This window comes from Stigmatopora argus, chromosome 6, assembly GCF_051989625.1.
Source record: "Stigmatopora argus isolate UIUO_Sarg chromosome 6, RoL_Sarg_1.0, whole genome shotgun sequence".
NCBI classification, from domain to species: Eukaryota; Metazoa; Chordata; class Actinopteri; order Syngnathiformes; family Syngnathidae; genus Stigmatopora; species Stigmatopora argus.
Window position 1 is genome coordinate 21,520,059 of NC_135392.1, and position 25,479 is coordinate 21,545,537.

General features: G+C 40.4%; 3 protein-coding genes across 3 annotated transcripts; 2 read left to right on the forward strand and 1 right to left on the reverse strand.

Moving 5' to 3' along the window:
* The first annotated feature begins 1,657 nt into the window (after positions 1 to 1,657).
* Positions 1,658 to 5,225, forward strand: LOC144075290 (transcription factor 7-like). The gene is made up of 8 exons (XM_077602167.1): positions 1,658 to 1,780; positions 2,407 to 2,462; positions 2,541 to 2,615; positions 2,705 to 2,855; positions 2,940 to 3,047; positions 3,188 to 3,224; positions 3,578 to 3,795; positions 5,214 to 5,225. The coding sequence occupies exons 1-8, from the start codon at positions 1,658 to 1,660 to the stop codon at positions 5,223 to 5,225; spliced, it is 780 nt and encodes a 259-aa protein (XP_077458293.1).
* Positions 5,226 to 6,481: 1,256 nt separating this feature from the next.
* Positions 6,482 to 8,063, reverse strand: LOC144075291 (tumor necrosis factor ligand superfamily member 6-like). The gene is made up of 3 exons (XM_077602168.1): positions 8,051 to 8,063; positions 7,665 to 7,742; positions 6,482 to 7,084 (listed from the first exon to the last, which is right to left on the reverse strand). The coding sequence occupies exons 1-3, from the start codon at positions 8,061 to 8,063 to the stop codon at positions 6,657 to 6,659; spliced, it is 519 nt and encodes a 172-aa protein (XP_077458294.1). The 3' UTR covers positions 6,482 to 6,656.
* An 84-nt stretch (positions 8,064 to 8,147) lies between these two features.
* Positions 8,148 to 11,286, forward strand: LOC144075292 (protein Hook homolog 1-like). The gene is made up of 10 exons (XM_077602169.1): positions 8,148 to 8,207; positions 8,416 to 8,514; positions 8,696 to 8,746; positions 8,950 to 9,082; positions 9,236 to 9,303; positions 9,606 to 9,668; positions 9,811 to 9,885; positions 10,415 to 10,578; positions 11,044 to 11,188; positions 11,278 to 11,286. Exons 1-10 carry the CDS (start codon positions 8,148 to 8,150, stop codon positions 11,284 to 11,286), a joined length of 867 nt encoding a protein of 288 aa, XP_077458295.1.
* The last annotated feature ends 14,193 nt before the right edge of the window (positions 11,287 to 25,479 follow it).

The window sequence follows — 25,479 nt, forward strand, 5'->3', positions numbered from 1 at the left end:
ACAAGATAGAGGACGGTGATGGCCAAGCTTGCATTACGTTTGTGAATGTCATGTGAAATTTGGTAGATTTTGTACCGGCCACCGACTCATCACTGACGGACAATCAGGGGGCACAAAATGGTGACTGTCTCATCTTATTAACCATGGAGTTGCACTTAAACACCAGCTTTTTTTCCAAAATCCAAATGTCTTAGAATTATAGCCTGGGTCCTACAATGGCATAGTTTTTAATTGGGGGCGTTGATGTTCGGGGCTTTGCTAAGTGCTTTATCAACATTAGGCAGGCTTATTCTGTCACGATGTGTTAATATGCAGATTTGCTTAATTTTGATTAGACATTTGACAATTTTCTTGTATTATATGGTAAAATAAAGCTGTCCAAATATATCTGTATTTAATGGTTGTATTAAAAGAAATGTTTTGAAGCAAAATTATGATGGAATTAAATTTAGTTTTTATGAATTTTCTGGTGTCATGCTGATTAAGTTACATATCTATATTCTGGGTGTGTACATTTCTAATAACTGACCACATGCAGCGGAGAATCGGGTAAGTGTGCCTAGGTCATAAGTCTTTTATAAAGATTCATTTTTTGGCATAAAATAGTGTTATTGGTTTAACTCCTGACTCCGTAAATAAACAAATTAATTGTACCTAAGCACAAAGGTAGTTTTTTTTCACTTGATGGCTGCATATGCTTTTTAAATTTATTATTATTTTTTATTTAATTTTATTTTCCAATTACTCTGTCAAATTATATTCTATGAAATTATTAATTTGTATCGTTTTTCTGTGTATTATAAAAGGAATTATTATTTTGCCCACCCCCTTTCCCCCCTTTTGTGTACAATGTGAACTAAAAAAAAGTGCAAATTTTAATGCAGGTCATTTCTTGATTAATTTTTCATATTAAAAAAAAGTCTGCATAAAACTAGTTCGTATTTAATTTGATGTACGATGTCCTGAAATAAAATAAAAATATAATAGTTTCTATGGGGCTCAAAATATTAAGAAATGACGTCATCCAAAATTGGGGCCTGTTTTTTTTCTATCACCTGCCATCTTTCTGGCTAACGTGCAAACCGTTACATTGGAATCATCGACAGGCTACTCCTAAAATCAACCACAGACGTAATAAAACGTTTTGTCCTTATTGCTTGGGTTTAGCATGTTTGTGAATACTTTCAAATGGTGTAAACTTGCTATTTGTTGTGTTTTGTCGACATAAACAAAGATAACCTGGCGGAAAACTAGCAAAGCTACGAGTGATGGGGGGTGGGCGCCATCTTAGGGTGGGCGCCATCTTAAGACGGTAAAGTATATTACACTTTTTATTTTTCCCACTTTTCTTTTAATTAATCCGTTGATAAAATTCAACGGGGTGTTCATGTAAATGTGACAATTAATATAATTCGATGTAACGATTTTGTTCAACGTTATTTTTCCTTAGTGTCCAAAACTCAAATCGAATTTTAATGCGATGAGTTGATTCGCGAAGTGAAAGGTTGAACGCGCCGTTCTAGTTGGGCGGGGTTTTTCACCCGTGACGTCACAGCGGCCTTCGATCAACGGCAGTCATCCATCATCAGTCCATCTTTGCCTGCGAAGCATTCGGGTCTCTGCAAGCAGCAAGAAAGAAAAACTTATATTAAATCAAATGGAGTCCTTCGAAACTATTAACCAGCTTTGGTTGAGCTCCACCTTTGAGCTGATCGACTGGAATTTGACTTCTTCTCCAGATGCACTTGGGGAATTCCCAACTTTTCCTGCCATGCAACAGGTAGGAGACCAAAATTATTATCATCCCAGTTTAATATTGTAGTTTAGATTTAGATCTTTTCCTAATAAATATGCTTAACTTTTTACTTTTGACAATAATTTCAGATGTCCGTAAAACTTTTCAGGTAAAAATATTTTTGTTCAGGCATCATGCTCTGCCAAGCTTTAACTGAAAATGCACCAATGGTTTTCTCTGCTAGATGCTCTTACTTTTACAAAATTACCACAATTGTCAAGAAATGGGAGTGTTTGGGCACAAGTGTTAAATTGCATGGGAAAAAAACATGCATGTTGCAAGTAATAGGCTCAAATAACAGCATTTAAACAACAGCTTTTACAACAATGTCAAGTAGTTAGATGGTAAAAATATTTTTGTTCAGGCATCATGCTCTGCCAAGCTTTAACTGAAAATGCACCAATGGTTTTCTCTGCTAGATGCTCTTACTTTTACAAAATTACCACAAGTGTCAAGAAATGGGAGTGTTTGGGCACAAGTGTTAAATTGCATGGGAAAAAAACATGCATGTTGCAAGTAATAGGCTCAAATAACAGCATTTAAACAACAGCTTTTACAACAATGTCAAGTAGTTAGATGATATTAACTGCTTTTTTTTCTTCTTTTTTCAGCAGAACACTGATGCTGGATTCTGGATTGGTCTTAAAAATATTGTTGAAGTCAGCACGTAAGTACCATTCTCACACACACACACACACATACACATGCTTTATAACATGGCCTAATGTCAGTTGGTTTTGTGTAGCCAAGGGCAGGTAAACCAACCACCCCCAGATTCCACCTATGGTGCTGATCCTCCACAAAAGTCCTCATCAACCTTGTAAGATGTCTCAACCGTTCACCAAAAATTTGCACTTTGGCAACACTCAGCCCAACTGACTTATTTTTGTGTTTTTATTTATTTATTAGGAAAAAGAGGACATCGGTGCGAGGCTCACCGGATTATATCAAGAAGCCCTTGAATGCCTTCATGCTTTATGCAAAGGAGAACCGGCCCATTTTGAAAATGCTTTATGAGAAAAAAGACAGCGCCAGCATTAACAAACTCTTGGGTCAGATGGTGAGTTTAACTGGCCATGCGGTGTGGTTGTTGCTGCTTGTGAACTTTTTGTGTGTGTTGACGCTCGTGTGGTTTTGTCCACAGTGGAAAACGCTTTCGCAAGGTGACAAACAGAAATATTTCGAGGAGGCGCAGCGCTTGAACGACGAGCACGCCATTATGTATCCCAACTGGTCGACCCGTGACAACTACGTAAGTTGAGAAACTGAGCAACAACTTGTCATAGCTGATGTTTTTCATGGAATTTTCAATATTATTTATCATATCATTTCTATAGTCAACATATTCACACTCCAGCCTGGTCTTGATTATGTTTTGTTTTTATTTTCCAGGGTAAAACAAAGAAAAAGAAGTGTTGTCATGCGGCACGTAAGTTTCTTTCTTTCTTTCTTTTAATTCTTAAAATCCATTTAGGAGCTTAATATAAAAGTCACATGATTTGAGATCATAGTTGGTACATAAGAAAAGAAGAGTATTTGTGAGAAACCTGATGGATTTATGCCAATTATTCACTGCCAACTGATTGGACGTCTAGTGCTGTCAATGGCAGATAGTGAGTTAATACCCACGCTCAATCACGGGATAACCTACATTTATTTATTTTTTTCAACTTCCAAAGGAAGATGTCGTTTTCTGACAACATTTTAAGGGTGGAAAAATGAACAATCAAGTCGTGCAATGTTATTGTTGTGGGTAGTAATTGTTGTTTGTTTTCTTCTCAGGGTGCACGAGCCAGCGCCCCGCTGCCACTTCGGTCGCTGCCTATCCGGTCTTTGCTCCTCCGGTTGCTGGCTATCCAGCGTCTCCTCCTCAAGTCAGTGTCTATCCAGTTTACGCCCATCCGGTGACTCCCTATCCAGCGTCTGCTCCAGTCACAAGTCCGGCTGACTATGCGGTCACTGCTCATCAAGTCGATGCCGATCCAGGCTTTGTCCAGCCGGTCACTGCCTATCCAGCATCTTTTCACCAAGTCGATGTCGATCCAGGCTTTGTCCAGCCGGTCACTGCCTATCCAGCATCTTTTCACCAAGTCGATGTCGATCCAGGCTTTGTCCAGCCGGTCACTGCCTATCCAGCATCTTTTCACCAAGTCGATGCCGATCCAGGCTTTGTCCAGCCGGTCACTGCCTATCCAGCATCTTTTCACCAAGTCGATGTCGATCCAGGCTTTGTCCAGCCGGTCACTGCCTATCCAGCATCTTTTCACCAAGTCGATGTCGATCCAGGCTTTGTCCAGCCGGTCACTGCCTATCCAGCATCTTTTCACCAAGTCGATGTCGATCCAGGCTTTGTCCAGCCGGTCACTGCCTATCCAGCATCTTTTCACCAAGTCGATGCCGATCTATTGGAAAAAATGTTTTATTTCTTCTAATTCGCCATCTATTAACAAAGTAACACATAACCAGTGGTTTAATAGTAATAAAATGTGTTTAATCTAACTAAAATTGGGCAGATTTCGCCGACGGGAGACAGAGACGTTTGGGGGGGGGTCGTTTTTTTTCCACGACAACGCACTCGTAAACGGAACAAACACATTCAAATTAACTTGGATTAATATATACAGACACTCAAACATACGTTTAATGTAACTTTACACAAAACTGAATTCTAATTTTGTTGTAATCTTTTGTTACCTTCGTTTACCGGGTTGGTGGTTTGCCACGCCTCCACCCTCACGTTCGCTATCGATTGACTGTTTGCTGTTGTATTGCCTTCAAAATATTCCCAAAATGATGCACACAAATGTCCTCACAATAGGACAACGCACGACCACTTGCCAACGAGAAATAGTCTTTAAAGAACGATCGCGGGAGCTTCTTTCCTTAGAAAGAATAACAGGAAATACAATAGTTGAGCTTACCCACGTATTGATTGTGGGTAATGAAGTTTTATTCTGAGAAAGGTTGCCATTGCCTCTGGGTGTTGTGTACACGAGTATACTTCATTACCCAGAAAGCCCTCTTTTTGCCCGCACATCCGCGTTGTGCGTTTCCTGGTCGTACGAGAAACTCGTCTGAATTAATTGTTCCGTGCTCGTAAATATTGTTATACACGAAAGATATGCAAAAAAGACCTGGCTTGGTCGCATCACGAAATTTTGATCGCATGACGGGCGAATTATTCGATCGAAATTTCCGCCGTAAGACGAGAATTTTGTATGACGAGCGGTCGTATGACGAGGCACCACTGTACATGTTTAAATATGTATACATATGTATATATTATATATATATAATAAATATAAATCAACTTTAACTGGTGGTCATTGGAATTGACATACATACGTGTCATTGGAATTGACAGACGTGTTTAAAATGTTACAAAATTATCCATCTCACTTCTTGGGATGTTCCACAGCTAATCACGTGATCGAAAATTTGGCCTGATCAAGTCATTTAAAAAAATCATTTAAATAAAGAATTGATGTCATGTTTTGTTGGGTTTATAAGCAAGATTTATCAAACGCTTTTTATTTTTACTAGGATGAGCGGTATGAAAAATGAACGAGTTTCTTATTCCATTTATTTATTAATTTTCTCAAGTGATATTGATATTATAGGGATCGTCGAAAGGGTGCAAAGTTTCTTGATACTCACTTGAGACCCCCAAAACGTCCTTATACAGGAAGGAAATTGTGGTGCAAATTTTTAGAGGTGCACCAAAAGAGACCACTTGTATTCCGACCTTCTTTCAGCATGCGTGCAAAGCAAAACCAAACGTGAAGACCATCCGACCCCAAAATACTGTGAATGTGCATTTACAAACTTTTGTCATCTACATGATCATCTTTGGACTTTTTGCGTTAATTCTATGCTAGGGTAGGGCTAACAGGAAATGGAAGTTGGATTGGTTATTAAATTAATGAAAGTGTGATTGACACTTGGCACGGTCATGCCTTACTGAACCTTAGTACTACTAATAGGGCAACATTTTTAAAGCCTTATTACTTGCACCCCTTTTTCATTTATTCAAATTGGTTATAGTTGTAAACAGGCTTCACTTTTACCCAATCCAGCAATTTATTCATTTTTACATTGAGTTTATAGTACCTTTAATGTGTCTCACAATTTGATGTAATTTTGTAGTATCAAAAAACAATTTGAGGATCACTTGAGGATTCTACAAATTCTTAGGCCCCTATTGTTAATTTTAAGCCAATTCAAGGAAGTTTTTTTTGTCGAAAAAAGGTCCCCATAGAGCAGAGGTCGGGAACCTTTTTGACGAAGAGAGCCACAAACAATTCATATTTTCAAATGTTATTCCTTGTGAGCCATACTACAAATTTAAAAGTCAAAATACATACATGTAAACGAGTGCCTTTTTTGTAATTTCACCACTTTTAAAGTGGAAAAAACTGATTTTTTTAAAAAAGATTCTTATGCTGTTGCAAATCAATGAGAGGGTGCATTCTAGAAGAGTCTACTGCAAAAAAATAAAGATTAAAGCAAAAAAAAAGAAGATTAAAGCAGTTCTAAACGTAATATCTCAGTTCTGTCACCAGCGATTTCCATATTTTAGCTCACAGGTTAGCAAAGAGCCAGATGCACCCATCAAAAGAGCCACATGTGGCTCCCGAGCCATAGGTTCCCTACCCCTGCTATAGAGAAACACGAAAAGAGTTCACATTTGATTTTGGGCTCTTTATTTATGTAGTAATGAAAATAGTGGCGACATGGTGAGAAGTGGTTAACACAAAGCTGTCTCCAGGCCGACCAGGTAGAATAAATAGAATGCTACACACGACATTAGTGTTAACGGTTTCCTTGACGACCGCGATGGCGTTCCCTGGCGTTGTGTCCGTCAGATCTTGTACAGCCCGAAAAAGTTGGCGTGGCTGGAGTGACTGAGATATTCCGGGTGCGACACGTTCACCAGCACACTTTGGTTCTGCCGCAGGTTCAGGGCCGACGCCAGGTAGCTGTCAGTGGTCCAGGCGTGCGGGGGCCCCCGCTCGTGGCGCTGAGAGCAGAAGCCCACCCGGTGGGCCTCCAGCAGGGCGCTGTCGTCACCCGACGGCGAGCGGAGGAACACGGTGTGGACGAAGGAGGACGTGGGCGAGCAGTGCTTGAAGATGAACTCCACCCGTGAGTAGACGTGGTAGAGTCCGCTCTGGTTGACGCGGAGGGCACCGTCCGACACCCGGTAGGCCACGCCTCCGCCGGTGAAGGCGCCGCTGATGCGCGAATCCCAGCGAAGCGTTTTGGGGAAGTGGCTCTTTTCAATTCGACCTGCGACACAAAAGAAACTTTTTGGATGGTAGAATGAAAGCAAATTTACCAGATAAAATGGGAAGCAATATTTTTTTAATGAAATTTGATCTTTTTTTTCTATAATTGTAAGTTAACATTTGTTTAATGAATCAAGGAAAACTATTGTACAATGGAAAAAAAAGTGTTGATTTGATTAGGATTTTTATTTAGATTTTTTTTAACAAAATGTAAATGTTTTAAAATTATTTTAAAAAATATATATTTTCACATTGGACATGTTTAGAAAAAATATGAAATAGAACAGGTCCACCAAAAAAGAAAATATACAAAATGAATTTTAGTTTAGAAAAATGCAAAAAAGTATTTGTTGTTTTCTCCCCAAATTATACAAGTTCTTCAAGTATACATCCTAATATTTTGTTCTCGAAAAGTGTTCTTTTTTAAAAAAAAAATGGGATTAATGAATAATTCTCTAACCTTTCAAAAAAATATTAAATGAAGTGAAAAAAGGTTTTTAATATTTTTCTATAAAGTCTAAAAAAAATGCAGAAATAGTTTGTGTGGGAGCCTTCAGCCATATTTTAAAGAAACACTTTACCTATGACATGCGCTGCGGTCCTTTCTAACTCTTTCTTCTTTTTGTCATCTTTGTTCCGTCCGGTTTCATCCTTGAAACCTTGAAGACAGACAGCGCATTGCATTTCATCCTTTTGTAAGGAATTTCAATGTCAAGCAGAAATGTTTTGTGGCCTTTAAAAACTTTTGAACTGTCTGTCTTATTCATTCAATTAGGAGTGTTTTTCGTAGGGCCCATAAAGTACTACACTTTTCAGGCGTCTGAAGTTCAATCAGACATCTTTGTTAAGCCACTCTTCACAAGTTTGCATTTAGAGCCCTAATCCGTTTAACTGGCCGTCGAGCGACTACACCCAACTCACTCCTAACAGTTTGTTTTGGCAACAGCAGCCCTATAAGTAAGCTAACCTGTTAAATCCATGTAAGAATTTAATTAAAGGGTCATTTGAGGTAACATTTTGTTGTCATTTTTCCCCCAGCTACAGACCTTCAACACGTCTGCTCCATGCACAACAGTAGAGGACTTGACCAGTGGAGCTGCCTTATCACAGGCTTTGCATCAAATGTGAGAGGACACATACGCACGCGCACAAGCACCCCCTGCGGTCTTGGGACATGAGATTTTGATATTTGTATTGTACATTTGCTACTTAAGTGCAATGAAGAACCTAGCCTCTTTTTGCTAATTTTTTTTACTATCTACTATTACTAGCTACTACTGACAAACAGTTTTTGTTCTAAAGTTGAATTTAATTCATCAAAATTCTTCTAAGCCATTCATTAAGTGTGTGTCGCGCAGAGACCCTTCATGGTTCACTGACGCTTGGCTTTCTCGTATCAAAACCGACGTGGATGACAACTGGAGGCTGAAGGTAAACGGTTTCTCCTATTCTTGCTACGCTAAGATGTCCAATCTACCTTTTTATAACCAAATATTAAAAACACACCTATTAACCTACCAATTAGCAAAAATATAGAAACAAAATGTGTTATTTGTCAGCGTCAATGGCACTGAATGGATAAATATAGTATCTGATTTTGTGTGTGTCACAGCTGAACAACCTAAAGAAGATACTCCAAATGGTGTTGGAGTATTACAGCGAGGTAAGCGCCTCCTCATTTCGTTCGGATTCATGCGGCCAATGAGGCGCGTTGTGTTGTTAGCAAAAGGCACAAGAAAGAAAACAGTGTGTATTGTGGCTAAAAAAGCTCAGATCAAGTCTGGTATGCGCTTATGTGATCATATCACCGGGGCCAAAAAAGTTAACCATTTTGTGGTAGTCGTAACTTGATGCACTTTGGACTAGGTCTTGGTCCAGGGACTTTCTGACTTCCCTCTGCCTGACGTGGCCTTGGCCGCCGAGGACTCGAACCCGGCGGAGCTGGGCAGGCTACTGCAGCTCGTACTGGGCTGCGCTGTCAGATGTGAGCGTAAGCAAGGTATAGGGCTAAGCCAATTGATGTAATATGGTATTTTTGTCAAAGGCTAAATATTGAAGTCAGATTTTTTTTTCCAACAAATTCGCTACTTCATTCCACGGCCACGAAAGTAAAAGGAACAAAAAACAACTGAATGTGAATCCCTTTTAACAGAGTACATCCAAATCATCATGACGTTGGAGGAATCGGTGCAGCATGTCGTCATGGCGGCCATTCAGGAGGTTCGTGCTACATCGAATAAACTCTTATGTTTTGTAGTAAAAAAAAATAGTTTTAAATACAATTGCGACTAAAACTTTGCACTGATAAAATTGGAATATAAAATATTCCACACATAAATCCCTAAACTCGGAATTTACCGTAGTTGTTTTGGTCAACAATGTCTGGAAATGATTAATCGAAAAATATTTTTTGTTTTTGTCCTCTAATTGTCGATTAATCAAGGCGCTCCTAATATATTGTTCATTGAAGAAAATGGCATTCTCGTATATGGGTGAAATGTTTAACTTTTTTTTTTAAACAGCTCTTACACAGAGAGACCGTGGCCCCCTTAGGAGCAGAGCTATCTGGAAACCTCGAACAGCAGGTCAGTACGATTAACTCCTTCGCTGCCAGAGCCTTTGAAGTTCAAATGTCACTGAAGTCTCTCAATTACAACGCCAATGAGTTAAAGCACAAATGAGCATGCACTCATTCATACTCCGTTTGTCCCTGCCGCATGTGTTCAGCTCCGAAAAGCTCTGGAAGAAGTCACGTCGGAGAAAGAAGCGCTCGCGCAACGCTGCCAGGAGCTTGACCAGCAGGTGACTCCACTTCTTTTAAAGGACCCTCCCGCACACAAACACAGCGAGAGCACATGCACACTCGTCCGCGGGCCAGTGTAAACAAAATATTACCTTTGTCTGGAGCTGCTGTGGCAGAAGGATTGTGAGCTTATATAGTCTGCCCAGCCACTTTGCGGTCATTCCGCTCAGCAGCGGGCACTGACTGACCAATGACTCTCGACAGATTCGGTTGTCGTTCCCTTTGCCGTCCCGCCGGACCGTCAGGTAAGCCCCACATGAGCGAAACTAATCCCCCGTGCTGTTTGGATGTTGACGCTAACTCGGCTAACGGGGCTCCATTAAGGTTGCTACATGGACACGCTGTGTGATTTGAGTAATTTTAATTCAGTGGTTTTCTGTACTACCCAGGCAAATGTGGGCTGACTAACTGCCAACTGAGTGTTTGTGCATGGATTAACTTGCACTCTGTTCACCACCGCCAGTCTTTTAAGAGTCTCGTTCTCCAAGGTTACTACCTGTGTTTTTCTTCTTGGAACTTCTTGATCAGGTGGCTGTTCTCCAAGAGGAACATAACAGCCTGCTCGCCGAGAACGACGTCCTCACCGACCGAGCCAATCAGTTGGAGACGTTTGACGACCCCAACACGCCGTCGGGCAGGAAGCACAGCCAGCTACAGCAACAGCTAGAAGTGCTCCAGGAGGAGAACTTCAGGTAGGTGACCGCTTACCAACTTGTGCCACTAGGCGGAGCCCAAAGCCAAGCATGAAGACCTTGGGGATCACTGAAGAAATGGGACATTTTACAAAACATGCAGTATCTGAACTCATTTACATTAAAACTCAGTTAAGAACAATAATTGTTATTCGTTTTTTAAGTCGTTTTAAAATACCAAATAAGTCTGGCGTATCACCTAATTGCATACAATTTTTCTCTTGTCCCGCTGTCCCCATAAACAAATGTACTCAAAAGTAAAACTATAAAAATGAGTTGAAATTAGATTTTTGTTTGTTTTTTTTTTCTTTTTTTTTCTTTTCTCGTGACTGTTTTTTGTAACTGTGGGAACATTTGTTTTAATACACATACTATGTAGTGGAAAATCTGATAAATAAACGCTTTGATTTCTTTGAGCAAAAATGTGCTCCAATTGTGAACTGACCCTGAAGGTAATTTTGTCAGGCTGGAGGCCGCAAAGGACGACTACAGGATCCACTGCGAAGAGCTGGAGAAGCAGCTGGTGGAAGTCCAGCACCGCAACGACGAGTTGACCGGCCTGGCCGAGGAGTCCAGGTCACTCAAAGATGAGCTGGACGTACTGAGGTCTGTTAGCTTTTGCCCAAAAATGAGCAATATTATTTGGCTCACGGTTTCCCGCGCAAGTGACACTCGTTGTCATAAAAGTGCCCATATTAGGCACATTGATTGTAGCATACCTTTACCTCACAGCATCCCTGGAAGATTATTTTATAGAAAATGGTCAATATACATCTACCCTCATATCAGACAAAATTTCAGGGTAAATGGACCAACCAGAACCACCCAAGACCAGTTCCAATGCAACCACCATTTTTAACGAAATTTACCCCAATTTGGGCACTATTTCTGGCCTAACATCCCTCCAGAACCTCCCTGGAAGACTAATTTTACACAAATTTGTCAATAATACATCTACCCACAAATAAGACACAATTCCTGGGTAAATGGACCAACCAGAACCACCCAGGACCAGTTCCAATACAAGCACTCGTTGTCATAAAAGTGCCCATATTAGCTACATTGATTGTGGCATAACTTTACTTCACAACATCCTTGGAAGATTATTTTATACAAAATGGTCAATATACGTCTACCCTCATATGAGACAAAATTTCAGGGTAAATGGACCAACCAGAACCACCCAGGACCAGTTACAATGCAACCACTATTTTTGACGCAATTTACCCCAATTTGGGCACTATTTCTGGCCTAACATCCCCCCAGAACCTCCCTGGAAGACCAATTTTACACAAAATTGTGAATTATACATATACCCACAAATGAGACACAATTCCCGGGTAAATGGACCAACCAGAACCACCCAGGACCAGTTACAATGCAACCACTATTTTTGACGCAATTTACCCCAATTTGGGCACTATTTCTGGCCTAACATCCCCCCAGAACCTCCCTGGAAGACCAATTTTACACAAAATTGTGAATTATACATCTACCCACAAATGAGACACAATTCCCGGGTAAATGGACCAACCAGAACCGCTCAGGACCAGTTCCAATACAAGCACTCGTTGTCATAAAAGTGCCCATATTAGGTACATTGATTGTGGCATAACTTTACTTCACGACCACCCTGGAAGATTATTTTATACAAAATGGTCAATATATGTCTACCCTCATATGAGACAAAATTTCAGGGTAAATGGACCAACCAGAACCACCCAAGACAAGTTCCAAGACAACCACTATTTTTGAAGCAATTTACCCCAATTTGGGCACTTATTCTTGCCTAACACTTACCCAGAAACTCCCTGGAAGATTATTTTATAGAAAATGGTCAATATACATCTCCCCTCATATGAGACACAATTTCAGGGTAAATGGACCAACCAGAACCGCTCAGGACCAGTTCCAACACAAGCACTCGTTGTCATAAAAGTGCCCATATTAGGCACATTGATTGTGGCATAACTTTACTTCACAACCACCCTGGAAGATTATTTTATACATTATGGTCAATATACATCTACACTAATATGTGACAAAATTTCAGGGTAAATGGACCAACCAGAACCACCCAGGACCAGTTACAATGCAACCACTATTTTTGACGCAATTTACCCCAATTTGGGCACTATTTCTGGCCTAACTTCCCCCCAGAACCTCCCTGGAAGACCAATTTTACACAAAATTGTGAATTATACATCTACCCACAAATGAGACACAATTCCAGGGTAAATGGACCAACCAGAACCGCTCAGGACCAGTTCCAATACAAGCACTCGTTGTCATAAAAGTGCCCATATTAGGTACATTGATTGTGGCATAACTTTACTTCACGACCACCCTGGAAGATTATTTTATACAAAATGGTCAATATACGTCTACCCTCATATGAGACCCAATTTCAGGGTAAATACACAATTTCAGGGTAAATGGACCAACCAGAACCACCCAAGACAAGTTCCAACACAACCACTATTTTTGACGCAATTTACCCCAATTTGGGCACTTATTCTTGCCTAACATCCACCCAGAACCTCCCTGGAAGATTATTTTATAGAAAATGGTCAATATACATCTCCCCTCATATGAGAGACAATTTCAGGGTAAATGGACCAACCAGAACCGCTCAGGACCTGTTCCAATACAAGCACTCGTTGTCATAAAAGTGCCAATATCAGGCACATTGATTGTGGCATAACTTTACTTCACAACCACCCTGGAAGATTATTTTATACAAAATGGTCAATATATGTCTACCCTCATAGGAGAAAAAATTTCAGGGTAAATGGACCAACCAGAACCACCCAAGACAAGTTCCAAGACAACCACTATTTTTGACGCAATTTACCCCAATTTGGGCACTTATTCTTGCCTAACATCCACCCAGAACCTCCCTGGAAGATTATTTTATAGAAAATGGTCAATATACATCTCCCCTCATATGAGACACAATTCCAGGGTAAATGGACCAACCAGAACCGCTCAGGACCAGTTCCAATACAATCACTCGTTGTCATAAAAGTGCCCATATTAGGTACATTGATTGTGGCATAACTTTACTTCACGACCACCCTGGAAGATTATTTTATACATTATGGTCAATATACATCTACACTCATATGTGACAAAATTTCAGGGTAAATGGACCAACCAGAACCACCCAAGACCAGTTCCAATGCAACCACTATTTTTAACGAAATTTACCCCAATTTGCGCACTATTTCTGGCCTAACATCCCTCCAGAACCTCCCTGGAAGACTAATTTTACACAAATTTGTCAATAATACATCTACCCACAAATAAGACACAATTCCTGGATAAATGGACCAACCAGAACCACCCAGGACCAGTTCCAATACAAGCACTCGTTGTCATAAAAGTGCCCATATTAGGTACATTGATTGTGGCATAACTTTACTTCACAACATCCTTGGAAGATTATTTTATAAAAAATGGTCAATATACGTCTACCCTCATATGAGACAAAATTTCAGGGTAAATGGACCAACCAGAACCACCCAGGACCAGTTACAATGCAACCACTATTTTTGACGCAATTTACCCCAATTTGGGCACTATTTCTGGCCTAACATCCCCCCAGAACCTCCCTGGAAGACCAATTTTACACAAAATTGTGAATTATACATCTACCCACAAATGAGACACAATTCCAGGGTAAATGGACCAACCAGAACCGCTCAGGACCAGTTCCAATACAATCACTCGTTGACATAAAAGTGCCCATATTAGGTACATTGATTGTGGCATAACTTTACTTCACGACCACCCTGGAAGATTATTTTATACATTATGGTCAATATACATCTACACTCATATGTGACAAAATTTCAGGGTAAATGGACCAACCAGAACCACCCAAGACCAGTTCCAATGCAACCACTATTTTTAACGAAATTTACCCCAATTTGCGCACTATTTCTGGCCTAACATCCCTCCAGAACCTCCCTGGAAGACTAATTTTACACAAATTTGTCAATAATACATCTACCCACAAATAAGACACAATTCCTGGATAAATGGACCAACCAGAACCGCTCAGGACCAGTTCCAACACAAGCACTCGTTGTCATAAAAGTGCCCATATTAGGCACATTGATTGTGGCATAACTTTACTTCACAACCACCCTGGAAGATTATTTTATACATTATGGTCAATATACATCTACACTCATATGTGACAAAATTTCAGGGTAAATGGACCAACCAGAACCACCCAAGACAAGTTCCAAGACAACCACTATTTTTGACGCAATTTACCCCAATTTGGGCACTATTTCTTGCCTAACATCCCCCCAGAACCTCCCTGGAAGACTAATTTTATACCAAATGGTCAATATACATCTCCCCTCATACGAGACACAATTTCAGGGTAAATGGACCAACCAGAACCGCTCAGGACCTGTTCCAATACAAGCACTCGTTGTCATAAAAGTGCCCATATTAGGTACATTGATTGTGGCATAACTTTACTTCACGACCACCCTGGAAGATTATTTTATACAAAATTGTCAATAAACGTCTACCCTCATATGAGACAAAATTTCAGGGTAAATGGACCAACCAGAACCACCCAAGACCAGTTCCAAGACAACCACTATTTTTGACGCAATTTACCCCAATTTGGGCACTTATTCTTGCCTAACATCCACCCAGAACCTCCCTGGAAGATTATATTATACAAAATGGTCAATATACATCTTCCCTCATATGAGACAAAATTTCAGGGTAAATGGACCAACCAGAACCACCCAAGACCAGTTCCAATGCAAACACTATTTTTAACGAAATTTACCCCAATTTGGGCACTATTTCTGGCCTAACATCCCTCCAGAACCTCCCTGGAAGACTAATTTTACACAAATTTTTCAATAATACATCTAACCACAAATAAGACACAATTCCTGGGTAAATGGACCAACCAGAACCACCCAGGACCAGTTCCAATACAAGCACTCGTCATAAAAGTGCCCATATTAGGTACATTGATTGTGGCATAACTTTACTTCACAACATCCTTGGAAGATTATTTTATACAAAATGGTCAATATACGTCTACCCTCATATGAGACAAAATTTCAGGGTAAATGGACCAACCAGAACGACCCAGGACCAGTAACAATTTAACCACTATTTTTGACGCAATTTACCCCAATTTGGGCACTATTTCTGGCCTAACATCCCCCCAGAACCTCCCTGGAAGACCAATTTTACCCAAAATTGTGAATTATACATCTACCCACAAATGAGACACAATTCCCGGGTAAATGGACCAACCAGAACCGCTCAGGACCAGTTCCAATACAAGCACTCGTTGTCATAAAAGTGCCCATATTAGGTACATTGATTGTGGCATAACTTTACTTCACAACCACCCTGGAAGATTATTTTATACAAAATGGTCAATATACGTCTACCCTCATATGAGACAAAATTTCAGGGTAAATGGACCAACCAGAACCACCCAGGACCAGTTACAATGCAACCACTATTTTTGACGCAATTTACCCCAATTTGGGCACTTATTCTTGCCTAAAACTTACCCAGAACCTCCCTGGAAGATTATTTTATAGAAAATGGTCAATATACATCTCCCCTCATATGAGACACAATTTCAGGGTAAATGGACCAACCAGAACCACTCAGGACCAGTTCCAACACAAGCACTCGTTGTCATAAAAGTGCCCATATTAGGCACATTGATTGTGGCATAACTTTACTTCACAACCACCCTGGAAGATTATTTTATACAAAATGGTCAATATACGTCTACCCTCATATGAGACAAAATTTCAGGGTAAATGGACCTACTAGAACCACCCAGGACCAGTTACAATGCAACCACTATTTTTGACGCAATTTACCCCAATTTGGGCACTATTTCTGGCCTAACATCCCCCCAGAACCTCCCTGGAAGACCAATTTTACACAAAATTGTGAATTATACATCTACCCACAAATGAGACACAATTTCAGGGTAAATGGACCAACCAGAACCACTCAGGACCAGTTCCAACACAAGCACTCGTTGTCATAAAAGTGCCCATATTAGGCACATTGATTGTGGCATAACTTTACTTCACAACCACCCTGGAAGATTATTTTATACAAAATGGTCAATATACGTCTACCCTCATATGAGACAAAATTTCAGGGTAAATGGACCAACCAGAACCACCCAGGACCAGTTACAATGCAACCACTATTTTTGACGCAATTTACCCCAATTTGGGCACTATTTCTGGCCTAACATCCCCCCAGAACCTCCCTGGAAGACCAATTTTTCACAAAATTGTGAATTATACATCTACCCACAAATGAGACACAATTTCAGGGTAAATGGACCAACCAGAACCGCTCAGGACCTGTTCCAACACAAGCACTCGTTTTCATAAAAGTGCCCATATTAGGCACATTGATTGTGGCATAACTTTACTTGACAACCACCCTGGAAGATTATTTTATACATTATGGTCAATATACATCTACCCTCATATGTGACAAAATTTCAGGGTAAATGGACCAACCAGAACCACCCAAGACCAGTTCCAAGACAACCACTATTTTTGACGCAATTTACCCCAATTTGGGCACTCTTTCTTGCCTAACATCCCCCCAGAACCTCCCTGGAAGACTAAATTTATACCAAATGGTCAATATACATCTCCCCTCATATGAGACACAATTTCAGGGTAAATGGACCAACCAGAACCGCTCAGGACCTGTTCCAACACAAGCACTCGTTTTCATAAAAGTGCCCATATTAGGCACATTGATTGTGGCATAACTTTACTTGACAACCACCCTGGAAGATCATTTTATACAGAATGGTCAATATACATCTCCCCTCATATGAGACAAAATTTCAGGGTAAATGGACCAACCAGAATCACCCAAGACAAGTTCCAAGACCACCACTATTTTTGACGCAATTTACCCCAATTTGGGCACTTATTCTTGCCTAACATCCACCCAGAACCTCCCTGGAAGATTATTTTATAGAAAATGGTCAATATACATCTCCCCTCATATGAGAGACAATTTCAGGGTAAATGGACCAACTAGAACCACTCAGGACCAGTTCCAACACAAGCACTCGTTGTCATAAAAGTGCCCATATTAGGCACATTGATTGTGGCATAACTTTACTTCACAGCATCCCTGGAAGATTATTTTATAGAAAATGGTCAATATACATCTACCCTCATATGAGACAAAATTTCAGGGTAAATGGACCAACCAGAACCACCCAAGACCAGTTCCAATGCAACCACTATTTTTAACGAAATTTACCCCAATTTGGGCACTATTTCTGGCCTAACATCCCTCCAGAACCTCCCTGGAAGACTAATTTTACACAAATTTGTCAATAATACATCTACCCACAAATAAGACACAATTCCTGGGTAAATGGACCAACCAGAACCACCCAGGACCAGTTCCAATACAAGCACTCGTTGTCATAAAAGTGCCCATTTTAGCTACATTGATTGTGGCATAACTTTACTTCACAACATCCTTGGAAGATTATTTTATACAAAATGGTCAATATACGTCTACCCTCATATGAGACAAAATTTCAGGGTAAATGGACCTACCAGAACCACCCAGGACCAGTTACAATGCAACCACTATTTTTGACGCAATTTACCCCAATTTGGGCACTATTTCTGGCCTAACATCCCCCCAGAACCTCCCTGGAAGACCAATTTTACACAAAATTGTGAATTATACATCTACCCACAAATGAGACACAATTCCCGGGTAAATGGACCAACCAGAACCGCTCAGGACCAGTTCCAATACAAGCACTCGTTGTCATAAAAGTGCCCATATTAGGTACATTGATTGTGGCATAACTTTACTTCACGACCACCCTGGAAGATTATTTTATACAAAATGGTCAATATATGTCTACCCTCATATGAGACAAAATTTCAGGGTAAATGGACCAACCAGAACCACCCAAGACAAGTTCCAAGACAACCACTATTTTTGAAGCAATTTACCCCAATTTGGGCACTTATTCTTGCCTAACACTTACCCAGAACCTCCCTGGAAGATTATTTTATAGAAAATGGTCAATATACATCTCCCCTCATATGAGACCCAATTTCAGGGTAAATGGACCAACCAGAACCACTCAGGACCAGTTCCAACACAAGCACTCGTTGTCATAAAAGTGCCCATATTAGGCACATTGATTGTGGCATAACTTTACTTCACAACCACCCTGGAAGATTATTTTATACAAAATGGTCAATATACGTTTACCCTCATATGAGACAAAATTTCAGGGTAAATGGACCAAACAGAACCACCCTGGACCAGTTACAATGCAACCACTATTTTTGACGCAATTTACCCCAATTTGGGAACTATTTCTGGCCTAACATCCCCCCAGAACCTCCCTGGAAGACCAATTTGACACAAAATTGTGAATTATACATCTACCCACAAATGAGACACAATTCCCGGGTAAATGGACCAACCAGAACCGCTCAGGACCAGTTCCAATATAAGCACTCGTTGTCATAAAAGTGCCAATATTAGGTACATTGATTGTGGCATAACTTTACTTCACGACCACCCTGGAAGATTATTTTATAAAAAATGGTCAATATACGTCTACCCTCATATGAGACAAAATTTCAGGGTAAATGGACCAACCAGAACCACCCAAGAGCAGTTCCAAGACAACCACTATTTTTGACGCAATTTACCCCAATTTGGGCACTTATTCTTGTCTAACATCCACCCAGAACCTCCCTGGAAGACTATTTTATAGAAAATGGTCAATATACATCTCCCCTCATATGAGACACAATTTCAGGGTAAATGGACCAACCAGAACCACTCAGGACCAGTTCCAACACAAGCACTCGTTGTCATAAAAGCGCCCATATTAGGCACATTGATTGTGGCATAACTTTACGTCACAGCATCCCTGGAAGATTATTTTATAGAAAATGGTCAATATACATCTACCCTCATATGAGACAAAATTTCAGGGTAAATGGACCAACCAGAACCACCCAAGACCAGTTCCAATGCAACCACTATTTTTAACGAAATTTACCCCAATTTGGGCACTATTTCTGGCCTAACATCCCTCCAGAACCTCCCTGGAAGACTAATTTTACACAAATTTGTCAATAATACATCTACCCACAAATAAGACACAATTCCTGGGTAAATGGACCAACCAGAACCACCCAGGACCAGTTCCAATACAAGCACTCGTTGTCATAAAAGTGCCCATTTTAGCTACATTGATTGTGGCATAACTTTACTTCACAACATCCTTGGAAGATTATTTTATACAAAATGGTCAATATACGTCTACCCTCATATGAGACAAAATTTCAGGGTAAATGGACCAACCAGAACCACCCAGGACCAGTTACAATGCAACCACTATTTTTGACGCAATTTACCCCAATTTGGGCACTATTTCTGGCCTAACATCCCCCCAGAACCTCCCTGGTAGACCAATTTTACACAAAATTGTGAATTCTACATCTACCCACAAATGAGACACAATTCCCGGGTAAATGGACCAACCAGAACCGCTCAGGACCAGTTCCAATACAAGCACTCGTTGTCATAAAAGTGCCCATATTAGGTACATTGATTGTGGCATAACTTTACTTCACGACCACCCTGGAAGATTATTTTATACAAAATGGTCAATATATGTCTACCCTCATATGAGACAATTTCAGGGTAAATGGACCAACCAGAACCACCCAAGACCAGTTCCAAGACAACCACTATTTTTGACGCAATTTACCCCAATTTGGGCACTTATTCTTGCCTAACATCCACCCAGAACCTCCCTGGAAGACTATTTTATAGAAAATGGTCAATATACATCTCCCCTCATATGAGACACAATTTCAGGTTAAATGGACAAACCAGAACCACTCAGGACCAGTTCCAACACAAGCACTCGTTGTCATAAAAGTGCCCATATTAGGCACATTGATTGTGGCATAACTTTACTTCACAACCACCCTGGAAGATTATTTTATACATTATGGTCAATATACATCTCCCCTCATATGAGACACAATTTCAGGGTAAATGGACCAACCAGAACCACCCAAGACAAGTTCCAAGACCACCACTTTTTTTGACGCAATTTACCCCAATTTGGGCACTTATTCTTGCCTAACATCCACCCAAAACCTCCCTGGAAGATTATTTTATAGAAAATGGTCAATATACATCTCCCCTCATATGTGACACAATTTCAGGGTAAATGGACTAACCAGAACCACTCAGGACCAGTTCCAACACAAGCACTCGTTGTCATAAAAGTGCCCATATTAGGCACATTGATTGTGGCATAACTTTACTTCACAACCACCCTGGAAGATTATTTTATACAAAATGGTCAATATACGTCTACCCTCATATGAGACAAAATTTCAGGGTAAATGGACCAACCAGAACCACCCAAGACAAGTTCCAAGACAACCACTATTTTTGAAGCAATTTACCCCAATTTGGGCACTTATTCTTGCCTAACATCCCCCCAGAACCTCCCTGGAAGACCAATTTTACACAAAATTGTGAATTATACATCTACCCACAAATGAGACACAATTCCCGAGTAAATGGACCAACCAGAACCGCTCAGGACCAGTTCCAATACAAGCACTCGTTGTCATAAAAGTGCCCATATTAGGTACATTGATTGTGGCATAACTTTACTTCACGACCACCCTGGAAGATTATTTTATATAAAATGGTCAATATATGTCTACCCTCATATGAGACAAAATTTCAGGGTAAATGGACTAACCAGAACCACCCAAGACCAGTTCCAAGACAACCACTATTTTTGACGCAATTTACCCCAATTTGGGCACGTATTCTTGCCTAACATCCACCCAGAACCTCCCTGTAAGACTATTTTATAGAAAATGGTCAATATACATCTCCCCTCATATGAGACACAATTTCAGGTTAAATGGACCAACCAGAACCACTCAGGACCAGTTCCAACACAAGCACTCGTTGTCATAAAAGTGCCCATATTAGGCACATTGATTGTGGCATAACTTTACTTCACAACCACCCTGGAAGATTATTTTATACATTATGGTCAATATACATCTCCCCTCATATGAGACACAATTTCAGGGTAAATGGACCAACCAGAACCACCCAAGACAAGTTCCAAGACCACCACTTTTTTTGACGCAATTTACCCCAATTTGGGCACTTATTCTTGCCTAACATCCACCCAAAACCTCCCTGGAAGATTATTTTATAGAAAATGGTCAATATACGTCTACCCTCATATGAGACAAAATTTCAGGGTAAATGGACCAACCAGAACCACTCAGGACCAGTTCCAACACAAGCACTCATTGTCATAAAAGTGCCCATATTAGGCACATTGATTGTGGCATAACTTTACTTCACAGAATCCCTGGAAGATTATTTTATACAAAATGGTCAATATACATCTACCCTCATATGAGACAAAATTTCAGGGTAAATGCACCAACCAGAACCACCCAAGACCAGTTCCAATGCAACCACTATTTTTAACGAAATTTACCCCAATTTGGGCACTATTTCTGGCCTAACATCCCTCCAGAACCTCCCTGGAAGACTAATTTTAAACAAATTTTTCAATAATACATCTACCCACAAATAAGACACAATTCCTGGGTAAATGGACCAACCAGAACTACCCAGGACCAGTTCCAATACAAGCACTCGTTGTCATAAAAGTGCCCATATTAGCTACATTGATTGTGGCATAACTTTACTTCACAACATCCTTGGAAGATTATTTTATACAAAATGGTCAATATACGTCTACCCTCATATGAGACAAAATTTCAGGGTAAATGGACCAACCAGAACCACCCAGGACCAGTTACAACGCAACCACTATTTTTGACGCAATTTACCCCAATTTGGGCACTATTTCTGGCCTAACATCCCCCCAGAACCTCCCTGGAAGACCAATTTTACACAAAATTGTGAAATATACATCTACTCACAAATAAGACACAATTCCCGGGTAAATGGACCAACCAGAACCGCTCAGGACCAGTTCCAATACAAGCACTCGTTGTCATAAAAGTGCCCATATTAGGTACATTGATTGTGGCATAACTTTACTTCACGACCACCCTGGAAGATTATTTTATACAAAATGGTCAATATACGTCTACCCTCATATCAGACACAATTTCAGGGTAAATGGACCAACCAGAACCACCCAAGACAAGTTCCAACACAACCACTATTTTTGACGCAATTTACCCCAATTTGGGCACTTATTCTTGCCTAACATCCACCCAGAACCTCCCTGGAAGATTATTTTATAGAAAAAGGTCAATATACATCTCTCTTCATATATGACACAATTTCAGGGTAAATGGACCAACCAGAACCACTCAGGACCAGTTCCAACACAAGCACTCGTTGTCATAAAAGTGCCCATATTAGGCACATTGATTGTGGCATAACTTTACTTCACAACATCCTTGGAAGATTATTTTTTAGAAAATGGTCAATATACATCTACCCTCATATGAGACAAAATTTCAGGGTAAATGGACCAACCAGAACCACCCAAGACCAGTTCCAAGACAACCACTATTTTTGACGCAATTTACCCCAATTTGGGCACTTATTCTTGCCTAACATCCACCCAGAACCTCCCTGGAAGATTATTTTATAGAAAATGGTCAATATACATCTCCCCTCATATGAGACACAATTTCAGGGTAAATGGACCAACCAGAACCACTCAGGACCAGTTCCAACACAAGCACTCGTTGTCATAAAAGTGCCCATATTAGGCACATTGATTGTGGCATAACTTTACTTCACAACCACCCTGGAAGATTATTTTATACATTATGGTCAATATACATCTCCCCTCATATGAGACACAATTTCAGGGTAAATGGACCAACCAGAACCACCCAAGACAAGTTCCAAGACAACCACTATTTTTGACACAATTTACCCCAATTTGGGCACTTATTCTTGCCTAACATCCACCCAGAACCTCCCTGGAAGATTATTTTATAGAAAATGGTCAATATACATCTCCCCTCATATGAGACACAATTTCAGGGTAAATGGACCAACCAGAACCACTCAGGACCAGTTCCAACACAAGCACTCGTTGTCATAAAAGTGCCCATATTAGGCACATTGATTGTGGCATAACTTTACTTGACAACCACCCTGGAAGATCATTTTATACAGAATGGTCAATATACATCTCCCCTCATATGATACACAATTTCAGGGTAAATGGACCAACCAGAACCACCCAGGACCAGTTACAATGCAACCACTATTTTTGACGCAATTTACCCCAATTTGGGCACTATTTCTGGCCTAACATCCCCCCAGAACCTCCCTGGAAGACCAATTTTACACAAAATTGTGAATTATACATCTACCCACAAATGAGACACAATTCCTGGGTAAATGGACCAACCAGAACCGCTCAGGACCAGTTCCAATACAAGCACTCGTTGTCATAAAAGTGCCCATATTAGGTACATTGATTGTGGCATAACTTTACTTCACGACCACCCTGGAAGATTATTTTATACAAAATGGTCAATAAACGTCTACCCTCATATGAAACAAAATTTCAGGGTAAATGGACCAACCAGAACCACCCAAGACCAGTTCCAAGACAACCACTATTTTTGACGCAATTTACCCCAATTTGGGCACTTATTCTTGCCTAAAATCCACCCAGAACCTCCCTGGAAGACTATTTTATAGAAAATGGTCAATATACATCTCCCCTCATATGAGACACAATTTCAGGGTAAATGGACCAACCAGAACCACTCAGGACCAGTTCCAACACAAGCACTCGTTGTCATAAAAGTGCCCATATTAGGCACATTGATTGTAGCATACCTTTACCTCACAGCATCCCTGGAAGATTATTTTATAGAAAATGGTCAATATACATCTACCCTCATATCAGACAAAATTTCAGGGTAAATGGACCAACCAGAACCACCCAAGACCAGTTCCAATGCAACCACCATTTTTAACGAAATTTACCCCAATTTGGGCACTATTTCTGGCCTAACATCCCTCCAGAACCTCCCTGGAAGACTAATTTTACACAAATTTGTCAATAATACATCTACCCACAAATAAGACACAATTCCTGGGTAAATGGACCAACCAGAACCACCCAGGACCAGTTCCAATACAAGCACTCGTTGTCATAAAAGTGCCCATATTAGCTACATTGATTGTGGCATAACTTTACTTCACAACATCCTTGGAAGATTATTTTATACAAAATGGTCAATATACGTCTACCCTCATATGAGAAAAAAATTTCAGGGTAAATGGACCAACCAGAACCACCCAGGACCAGTTACAATGCAACCACTATTTTTGACGCAATTTACCCCAATTTGGGCACTATTTCTGGCCTAACATCCCCCCAGAACCTCCCTGGAAGACCAATTTTACACAAAATTGTGAATTATACATATACCCACAAATGAGACACAATTCCCGGGTAAATGGACCAACCAGAACCACCCAGGACCAGTTACAATGCAACCACTATTTTTGACGCAATTTACCCCAATTTGGGCACTATTTCTGGCCTAACATCCCCCCAGAACCTCCCTGGAAGACCAATTTTACACAAAATTGTGAATTATACATCTACCCACAAATGAGACACAATTCCCGGGTAAATGGACCAACCAGAACCGCTCAGGACCAGTTCCAATACAAGCACTCGTTGTCATAAAAGTGCCCATATTAGGTACATTGATTGTGGCATAACTTTACTTCACGACCACCCTGGAAGATTATTTTATACAAAATGGTCAATATATGTCT

Excerpts from the sequence above, each read along its gene's own strand:
- LOC144075292 (XM_077602169.1), top strand. The coding sequence starts at position 8,148 with ATGCACAACAGTAGAGGACTTGACCAGTGGAGCTGCCTTATCACAGGC. Across the intron at positions 8,208-8,415 it reads TCACAGGCTTTGCATCAAAT|CCATTCATTAAGTGTGTGTC; the intron begins GTGAGAGGACAC and ends AATTCTTCTAAG. Across the intron at positions 9,304-9,605 it reads TCATGGCGGCCATTCAGGAG|CTCTTACACAGAGAGACCGT; the intron begins GTTCGTGCTACA and ends TTTTTTAAACAG.
- LOC144075291 (XM_077602168.1), bottom strand. Across the intron at positions 7,085-7,664 it reads GACCGCAGCGCATGTCATAG|GTCGAATTGAAAAGAGCCAC; the intron begins GTAAAGTGTTTC and ends TTTGTGTCGCAG.
- LOC144075290 (XM_077602167.1), top strand. The coding sequence starts at position 1,658 with ATGGAGTCCTTCGAAACTATTAACCAGCTTTGGTTGAGCTCCACCTTT. Across the intron at positions 1,781-2,406 it reads CTTTTCCTGCCATGCAACAG|CAGAACACTGATGCTGGATT; the intron begins GTAGGAGACCAA and ends TTCTTTTTTCAG. Across the intron at positions 2,463-2,540 it reads AATATTGTTGAAGTCAGCAC|CCAAGGGCAGGTAAACCAAC; the intron begins GTAAGTACCATT and ends GGTTTTGTGTAG.